Raw genomic sequence first — 10,405 nt, 5'->3', positions numbered from 1 at the left:
CAGTCATGGACAAAGCCATGCTTACTACAGACGCCAATGCCAGCCTACAAAAATATATTACAAATGGTTTGAACAATGGTGAAAACATTGGTTCAGTACGTTTCTTTGTATTCCTATTCTAGCTCCGGTCTGCTCATCCGATCATGATACTCTGCAGGAAAGAGATCAGAGCAGCGAGATTGAACTAAGACACGATAGATACCAGACTACCTGATTGATAGTGAACAACATGTTTCTCTGATAATCACTGAAGTGGCAGCAATGTCATATTCGATCGAAGAATACCGCTGCTCAAGCGCTAAGTGCATCTGCGAAAATGAACATGTCCTTTGATACCTTCAAAACAATATGGAAACATAATTCCTCGAAGAACACTTGTTTTGACCCATTTTATCATCACGTTGTACGCTGAAAGGATACGTGTCGCGTAAGGTAATTAAAAGGATGACTTCCACTTCGCAAACCATTAGATTATCAAAGGCTTGATTCTAGCTGAGCATTCAATGCTGATGGATGAGTAAATTATCTTCATTGAAATTTCAGTGGCGCAAGAGTGGCAGGCATCTCGTATATATGATTCAATAAGAAATATGTTCGCAGTCACAGCAATAACTATCTCAAAAGTTCAATTGTTTTGAAGTGGATACAATAACGAAAATCTTCATTCTAGCTAAGCATTCCATACTAGCTATTGGTTGAGTTTATTTTATACATCGAAATTTCAAAGGCTTAGAGTGACAGGCATTTCGAATATTTGATTCAATTAAAAAAATGTATTCGCAGCCGCAGCAATAACTACCTCAATAGACAATATTATTTTGAGGTGGAGACAATAACGAGACACCTGTTGATGAAAATCTTTATCTTAGCTAAGAATTCCATGCTGTTGAGTGGATTCTCCACATCAAAATTGCAGTGTTGTGGGTTGGCAGGCAATTCCAAATTTTGAAGTGATAAGAAATGTATACGTATTCGCAGCTGAATCAATGACTACCTCAAAAACAAAACCATTCTGAAGATCATACAATAACGGCTTGGTTCAGTTGCTAGTGAACATCAGTGAACATTTTTGTTTTCCACTTGACAAGCTCTGAACCGCACACGTCTCTGGTTTCCATGAGTGCCTCTTAAGCATTGCAAAGCCACGTGTTAAGTCCTTTGGGACTGGAAGAGTTTTAAAAATTGGCTTTGTAGGGTGATTAATACACGTGTTATCCTCTCAGAGTATCTCAGATTGGCATCCAAGTTGAACATTTTTAAGAGGACTAAATAAATGCATGTATTGCCTTTGGTTAGGTTTTAATGAGTGCTGCGTTGATTAAGAAATAGACATGTGTTTCATATGTATCTGTTGACACGGATGAACATAGTTCCAGGACGCATATGGTAACACTGGTATGGATTCCTCTTTTGAAATAAGTAGTTTGTTCGGAGCTTATCTATCAAATTGCTTGTTGACCACTTCTTTAATCGCTTTAGCTTGTTTATTAACTTACTTCGACGTGTTATTTTGAAATACTAGATCTAATTCGTAAACATTATGTTTCTTATCTGTAAAGAAATATTGTGTTTACCTTGATATTGTAAACTATAAGCAATTGAGTAAGCACTGAAATATGAAATTTGTGACATTTTAGTGGTCATGTCTTTTAACGTAAACATATGAAAGCACGGTATTCCGTTAATCAATGCATTACAGTGTCAATATCATATTTTATGTTATTGTTTTGGTATATGCGTCTCTTTGACCTATATTGTATATAAGGCTCTATTAAATGACAATAAAACGTCAAAACCATGTAAATGCGTGAAGAAAAGGACATTCACATATGCTGCAGAATGAAGAGTAAAAAGATTTTGTACAAAGGTTCCTATTTTGTGTAGGGAAAATGTCATGATTAAAGGTGATGCTGATATTATATGCGTTTCTTTTGTAGTTTCGTTTTTGGAATTCATCGAATTCGCATTTAGACAGATACATGCTATCGAAGTAAGCAGGTTTAAATCGCGTCACGTTAGAGACAATATGAAAAGAAACATAAACATTCAGAATTGACCTGAGGAAGGGGACAGACGGTCACCGAATCGTCGGCTGTGGTTTTAGGTCTTGGTTGTGATTAAAGAACCCTTTTCTCCAGTGATTCTCCAACCTAGTCAAATTATTCCGTGAAAATTCCCAAGTGAACAGTCAAAGCTTAAATGGGCAGACAAAGTATGTCAAAACGCAAAATGTTTCACATAATCACATAGAATGAACGACATTCTTGACAGAAAAAAACTCTGTAATCCACACATTTTCATGAAAATGTTATGAAAGCTTCATTTCACGAACGTTCAGCCGGTACTGCTGATTAATACTCTAAATCACATTAGGGTGGGTTTTAGGAGGCTAAGGCTTCAAGGCTTAAAATAAGACGGCAGACTCCTACGAACGAACCAAATGTGAAAAGGAAGAAATATTGTTTTCGTATTTTCAAAGGATATATAGAATTACAACTAGCTGTGGGATACTAGCGTTGTTCCGATACGTACAATGATGTCATCACCTAGCAACACATTCGTATAATCATTCAGGTCATCCGACGACTTGGTGTCCGTATCATTAAATATTCATAATCTTAGCAAGGGACTGAGCAGTAGCGACAAGAAATGGAGAAAACTAGCCCGCTAGAACAGGGATTAGTTCCAGCAACGTTTATTTTACTGACACTGTTTAGCGTTGTGGGAAACCTTCTGGTTATCTTCGTGATTGTACGAAGCAGGCGTCTCCGGACACGACTGAATCTGTTCATCGTGAACATCGCCGTGAGTGACCTACTCTTCACCGTGCTGTACGGTCCGGTGTCTGCGGTGTCGGTCGCGCGCTCAGGCGAGCTGAGGAGCCACGCCATCTGCGTCGTGACGGGGGTGGTCGGGCTGCTGAGCTGTTACGAGTCGGTCCTGTCCGCGGTGCTGATTGCTGTGAGCCGCTGCGTTCGCATCACCAAGAGTCACCGTTACGACGACCTATTCTCTCGTAAAAGGTACTTTTCTGTATGATATATTTATATATTTTGATGAAGGTTAGACACCCTGGTAATAAGATTCACCAAAAAATAGTTACCCAAGCAACTGGACAAAATTTTGAAACGGCCAGGCATTTAGATATGTACAGCATCCGCTACCTTTAGTCAGTGTCTGTAAGAACAGGTCACTGACGAAAGATAGCGGATGCCGTCTGAAACGCCTGACGTTTTTTAACATTTTATCCAGTGGCTTGAGTAGCTTTATTATGGCGTATGTTTACTATTCACTGCAGCATGTGACATGTGTAAATATCATTAGTGAAACCGTACTTAGTTCATACAGTTGGTATCAGTACAGAATGGCAATAGAACATTGGGTATATAAAGAATGGTAATGTCCAAAACAACAAACGACGTGACAGGATATAAAAACTATCTATAGGGTACACAATGAATCATGGCAATAAATGGTGATAGCTATCAAACTATGTATAAGTAGAGTTCAATGACCTCATACCTTCGCCAAATGATATTAACCTCCTCGAGTGAAGTATTGTAAATAGTTCCCATTCATTATGCAAATAAGGTATCAGTTCATTCATCATCGTGTGTACGCAAATAATACAAGTTCTTCAAAGTATGAAAGTTGTTTTTTGCAAATAAGGCTATTGTCGCGCTTCCTGATAAATTATGTAAATATGACGCTGATTTCCATGATTTATGTCTAATAACGTTCACCTTTATTTAGCTTCGTAATGCCACAAGTATAGTATTTTCTCGTTGATTATGTACGTGATTTTAATCATGCTAATGAAATCAATGAGTGAGAGAGTAAGCTTCTTAATAACCATTATTTGTTCAACTACTTTCAAAGGTGCGCGGTGCTTGTTTCACTTTCCTGGCTGGTGGCCTTCCTTTGCACAAGTCCCCTGCTAGCTGGCTTCGGCAAGCCTGGCTTCAACCCGATACTTCTAACATGTGACTACGACACCGTCGCATCTTTCGGTTACATCATCAGCATCATTCTCCCAATTGCCATCATCTGTAATGTGATCATCATCGTTTCGCACGTCCTGATCTACCGCAAAGTCAAAGCGTCATCAGCTCGCGTGCGCGGAGATCAGAACAAAATTCCGCCCATGGTTTTGAGCCAGATTAAGAACATGGCTGCAATATACGTCGTCTTCAACATTTGCGTGACGCCTGAGGTTCTAATGAATATCATCACGTACGAGACTGGGGATAGCCTGCGCGTCCTAAACCTCGTGGCAAGGATTGTCTTCACTTGTAATTCATGCGTGAACCCGATCATCTACACTGTTGGAAACAAGGAGTTCCGGAATGAGCTCAAGACTCTATGGGGACACGTGTTCCACCGGGGTAGGAAACAGGAACAAAATCGTGTTGAAATGATAAGCATAAAGACACTGAGTCTTGGAGAACAATTCACTCCGCAGAGGTTTGCTTCGAATGAAGAGGAAACCCATCTGTAGACACAGTCTTCAAACTTGTAACATCATTCACAAAAGTGGTGAGGATGTGTATATGTACAATCAAGCCACCAGGGTATTCAGTGCTTTTTTTCTGAATGGCTTTCTTGGTATGTAAATTTCAGCGCCATAGAGTGAACGCCATTTCTGTCATGTTTATGTAATTAGAAATCCGTGTCAATTCACATGGACAAAGCCATGCTTACTGCAGACGCAAATGCCAGCCTACGAATATGTCACAAATGGTTTGAACAATGGTGAAAACATTGGTTCCGTACGTTTCTCTGTATTCCTATTCTAGCTTCAGTCTACTCATTTGATCATGATGCTCTGCAGGAAAGAGATCAGAAGAGCGAACTTGAACTAAGACACGATGTATACCAGGCTACCTGATTGATAGTGAACAACATGTTTCTCTGATAATCATTAAAGTGGCAGCAATGTCAGATTCAACAGAAGTACAGTATACCCCCTCTCAAGCGCTAAGTGCATCTGCGGGAATGAGCATGTCATTTGATGCTGTCAACACGATATGGACACCTAATTCCTCAAAGAATACTTGTTTTGAACCATTTTATCATCACGTTGTACGCTGAAAGGATGTGCGTTGCGTAAGGTAATCAAAAGGATGGCTTCAACTTCGCGAACCATTAGATTATCAACGGCTTGATTCTAGCTGAGCATTCAAAGGGGACGGTTGAGTAAGATTATCTTTATTGAAATTTCAGTGGCTCAAGAGTGGTAGGCATTTCGTATATTTGATATAGAATATATGTATGCAGTCACAGCAATACCTACCTCACTGGAGAAACGTGGTTTGAAGTGGATACAATAACTAACGATCTGTTAATGAAAAACTATATTCTAGCTAATCATTCCATCATATTGGTTGAGTGGATTTTCTACATCAGAATTTCAATGGCGTAGAATGACAGGCATTTCAAATATTTGATTCAACAAATATGTGTTCGCAGCCGCAGCAATAACTACCTCAATAGACAATATTATCGTGAGGTGGAGACAATAACGAGACACCTGTTGATGAAAATCTTTATCTTAGCTAAGAATTCCATGCTGTTGAGTGGATTTTCTACTTCAAAATTGCAGTGTTGTGGGTCGGCAGGCAATTCACAATTTTGAAGTGATGAGAAATATATACGTATTCGCAGGCGAAGCAATGACTACCTCCAGAGCTACCTCCAGTGGATTCTCTAAATCAAAATTGCAGTTTTGTGGGTTGGCAGGCAATTCAAAATTTTGAAGTGATAAGAAATTTATACGTATTTGCAGCCGAAGCAATGACTACCTCAAAAACAAAACCATATTGAAGTTGATACAGCTTGGTTCAGTTGCCAGTGAACATCAGTGAACATTTGTATTTTCCACTTGACAAGCTCTGAACCGCACACGTCTCTGGTTTCCATGAGTGCCTCTTAAGCATTGCAAAGCCACGTGTTAAGTCCTTTGGGACTGGAAGAGTTTTACAAAATTGGCTTTGTAGGGTGATTGATAAACGTGTTGTCCTCTCAGAGTATCTCCAATTGACATCCTAGTAAGACATTTTTTAAGAGGACTAAATAAATGCATGTATTGCCTTTGGTTAGGTTTCAATGAGTGCTGCGTTGATTAAGAAATAGAGATGTGTTTCTTATGTATCTGTTGACACGGATGAACATAGTCCCAGGAACATATATGGTAACACTGGTGTGGATTACATATTTGAAATAAGTAGTTTGTTCGGAGCTTATCTATTAAATTGCTTGTTGACCACTTCTGTGATCGGTTTAGCTTGTTTACCTTACTTCGACGTGTTATTTGGAATACTGGATTTAATTCGTAACTGTTATGTTTCTTATATGTAAACAAATATTGTGTTTACCTTGATATTGTAAACTATAAGCAATTGTGTAAGCACTGATATATGAAATTGGTGACATTTTAGTGGTCATGTCTTTTACGTAGCATATCATAGCACGGTATTCCGTTAATTAATGCATTCTAGTGTTAATATCATATTTTGTGTTATTGTTTCGGTAAATGCTTCTGTTTGACCTATATTGTATACAAAAATTGATTGAATGCCAATAGAACGTCAAATCTATGTAAAGACTTGAAGAAAAGGAAACATATGCTGCAGAGTGAAGAGTGACAAGGTTTTGTACAAAAGTTTCTATTTTGTGTAGGAAAAAGGTTATGAATAAAGGTAATACTGGCGTTACATGCGTTGCCTCTACAGTTTCGATTTTTCAATTCATTGAATTCGCATTTAGACATAATACTGCTATAGAAGTAGGCAGACTTAAATCGCGTCACGTTAGAAACAAAATGAACGAGTTATGTTGGCGACACACAAATGCACATCCACACAAAGCCCGCTGCAGAACCGACGGAATATGCCAGGGAAATATCTTTGAACTCCACCTCCGTTCCCACAACATCTACACACCTACAAAAAATCATGAAGATCCATCAACGTTTCCGTCACTTTTTGCCTACATACAAACACACAAAAATTCAAAGTCCGTTGCAGTACCGTTGAATACGCAAGGTAAACCATTTTCAGGCTTGACCTTCATTTGCGCAACCACTACACCCCTACTAAAAATCATAAAGATTCATCGAAGCTTTCTTGGGTTATGGTTCTGACATACATACAGACTCACCCAACAGCTGGCTCAACCAAAAACATAATCTTCTCCGAGTACTAGTACTCGGCGAAGATAATAAACAGTCAGAATTGCCCTGAGAAATGAGACAGACGGTCACCGAATCGTCGGCTGATTGTAGGCGCTGGTTGTGAATAAAGAACCCGTTTCTCCAGTAAGTCTCCAACCTGGTGAAATTATTCCTTAAAAATTCCCTAGTGAACAGTCATAGCTTGAATGGGCGGAGAAAGTATGCCAAAAGGCTATTTTTTTTACATAAATCACATAATATTAACGACATTTTTGACAGGAAAAATCTGTAACCCACCCATTTTCATGGAAAGGTTATGAAAGCTTCATTTCACGAACATTCAGTCGGTACAGCTTATCAACACTCTCAATCACATTAGGGTGGGTCTTAGGAGGCTAAGCATCCAAGGCTTAATTAAGACGGCAGCCTCCTACGAACGACCCAAATGTGATAAGGAATATTCGAAGAAATATTGTTCTGGTGTTTTCAAAGGATATATAGAAACGCAAATAGCTGTGGGATACTAGCGTTGTTCCGATACGCACAATGATATCATCACCTAGCGACACATTCGTATAATCTGTTAGGTCATTCGACGGATTGGTGTTCGTATCATTAAATATTCATAATCTTAGCAAGGGACTGAGCAGTAGTGACAAGAAATGGAGAAAACTAGCCAGCTAGAACAGGGATTAGTTCCAGCAACGTTTATTTTACTGACACTGTTTAGCGTTGTGGGAAACCTTCTGGTTATCTTCGTGATTGTACGAAGCAGGCGTCTCCGGACACGACTGAATCTGTTCATCGTAAACATCGCCGTGAGTGACCTACTCTTCACCGTGCTGTACGGCCCGGTGTCTGCGGTGTCGGTCGCGCGCTCAGGCGAGCTGAGGAGCCACGCCATCTGCGTCGTGACGGGGGTGGTCGGGCTGCTGAGCTGTTACGAGTCGGTCCTGTCCGCGGTGCTGATTGCTGTGAGCCGCTGCGTTCGCATCACCAAGAGCCACCGCTACGACGACCTATTCTCTCGTAAAAGGTTCGTTTTTGTATTGTCTTTAAATTTTCATCACAGCGTGCAACAAGTGTAACGTAGAAGTACCGTTCTTAAAGAATACAGCTGATATCAGTACGTACTGGTTAAGATAACACAGCATGAGATAAAACGAATACAGGAAGAGAAATGAGAACGCCTACGAGATAAAAAGATGTGTACTTTAATATCTTTATTCATGAAAGGAATACAGATTGTATTATGATGATAACTATCAACAATGTTAACAGTTCTAATTGAAAGAACGAAGGATGACGACAAGGGAGAAGATCCAATATTTTTCGGTTTCGAATTTTTAGAAGAAAATCTTTCCCCACAAAAAAGATAGCATTAACAGCAATCAAATTTGATATTGCGAGAGAGAGAGAGAGAGAGAGAGAGAGAGAGAGAGATTGAGAGAGAGAGAGAGAGAGAGAGAGATGGGTTATAACCATAATTTGTTTACCTACTCCTGAAGGTGCGCGGTGCTTGTGTCAGTTTCCTGGCTGGTGGCCTTCCTTTGCACAAGTCCCCTGCTAGCTGGCTTCGGCAAGCCAGGCTTCAACCCAATACTTCTAACATGTGACTACGACACCGTTGCATCTTTTGACTACATCGTCAGCATCATGATGCCATTCGCCGTCATCTGTAACGTGATCATCATCGTTTCGTACGTCATGATCTACCGCAAAGTCAAAGCGTCATCAGGTCGCGTGCGCGGAGACAGTCCGAGCGAGAATAGAATTCCGCCCATGGTTTTAAGCCAGATCAAGAACATGGCTGCCATATACGTCGCCTTCAACATCTGCGTCACTCCTGAGGTTCTAGTAGACATCATGACGTATAAAACTGGGGATAGCTTGCGCCTCCTAAACCTCGTGGCAAGGATTGTCTTCACTTGTAATTCATGCGTGAACCCGATCATCTACACTGTTGGAAACAAGGAGTTCCGGAATGAGCTGAAGACCCTTTGGGGACATGTGTTTCATGGGATTAGAGAACAGGAACAAAACCCTGTTAGATTTATCAGCATGAAGATACTAGATCGTGGAGAACAAGTCACCCCACAGAGTTTTCCTTCGAATTTTGAGGAAACACGTCTGTAAGCATGCCATATCAATATTTTGAAAGCTGCGAGGATACATATGTGTATAGATATATATAGTGATAACGGCCAGCTGCTCTAGACAGATGCAACGTGTATCAAGGCACCAGGATATTAAACCTTGCTTATATGCCATTTGGTAGACAAGATAGGAAGAAAAGGTATGTGGGCGCATATGCGTCTCAGCATCTGGGCTGCAATCTCACCTAAGACGCCATTGACGTCATGGCTTCGCGATGGACATCCATCCATATACTCTTGGTACGTAGCGTTTCTAATGATCTAAATTGGTGTGCCATAGAAAGAGAGACATTTCCGATATTTGGTGTAATAAGAGAAATTTGTTTGAATTTCATACAACCATAATGATTTGCAGATACGTCTCAATGACAGGCCTGTAGACGTATCTGCAAATCAGCATGGTTGTAGGGTTCTATTGTTGGTGGTTATGTGGAAACATTTAGCAGCTGTGTGTCTTTGTAGAAATATAGCTTGGTATCCACCATATTTATACCTCAAGCCAGCCTCTTTGGTGATGACATTCTACAAGGAAGCGATCAGAGCAGGGAATTGAAAGTAGAATAGAATGGATTCCAGACATCAACATTTCAGTGGTGTAGAGTGGCCGACGGCCGTCGGATAATAAGGTGATAAGAAATGTGTTTGCAGCCGAAGCAATAACTACCTCACAAACAAAACTCTGAAGTGTAGACAATAACGGCTTGGTTAAGTTAATCTCCAAGCAGATCTACACGGCGCCAAAATCGTATATGCTATAGCCAGAGAAGCTCCAGTCAGCTAGAGAATCTCGGTGCAGATCTACACGGTGCCAAAAATCGTATATGCTAGCCAGAAAAGCTCCAGTCAGCCAGAGAATCTCGGTGCAGATCTGCACGGTGCCAAAAATCGTATATACTTGCCAGAGAAGCTCCAGTCGGCCAGAGAAGCTTGGTGCAGATCTACACGGTGCCAAAAATCGTATATGCTAGCCAGAGAGCTTCTCTGGCTAGCATATATGATTTTTGTACGATGTTTGGCACCGTAGATCTGCCTGTAGATTATGGTTTGGCTGCTATTGCCTTCACTGAACATTTATGTT

General features: G+C 40.4%; 2 protein-coding genes across 2 annotated transcripts; both read left to right on the top strand.

Annotated features, from left to right (window-relative positions):
* The first annotated feature begins 2,649 nt into the window (after window positions 1-2,649).
* On the top strand, window positions 2,650-4,498 carry LOC136422177 (melatonin receptor type 1A-like). The gene is made up of 2 exons (XM_066409822.1): window positions 2,650-3,023; window positions 3,880-4,498. Exons 1-2 carry the CDS (start codon window positions 2,650-2,652, stop codon window positions 4,496-4,498), a joined length of 993 nt encoding a protein of 330 aa, XP_066265919.1.
* A 3,335-nt stretch (window positions 4,499-7,833) lies between these two features.
* LOC136422176 (melatonin receptor type 1A-like) lies at window positions 7,834-9,307 on the top strand. Its single transcript, XM_066409821.1, has 2 exons — window positions 7,834-8,207; window positions 8,680-9,307. The coding sequence occupies exons 1-2, from the start codon at window positions 7,834-7,836 to the stop codon at window positions 9,305-9,307; spliced, it is 1,002 nt and encodes a 333-aa protein (XP_066265918.1).
* Window positions 9,308-10,405: the final 1,098 nt, after the last annotated feature.

The sequence above is a fragment of the Branchiostoma lanceolatum genome, chromosome 16, assembly GCF_035083965.1.
Source record: "Branchiostoma lanceolatum isolate klBraLanc5 chromosome 16, klBraLanc5.hap2, whole genome shotgun sequence".
NCBI classification, from domain to species: domain Eukaryota; kingdom Metazoa; phylum Chordata; class Leptocardii; order Amphioxiformes; family Branchiostomatidae; genus Branchiostoma; species Branchiostoma lanceolatum.
This window is presented reverse-complemented; position numbering and strand designations above follow the sequence as displayed.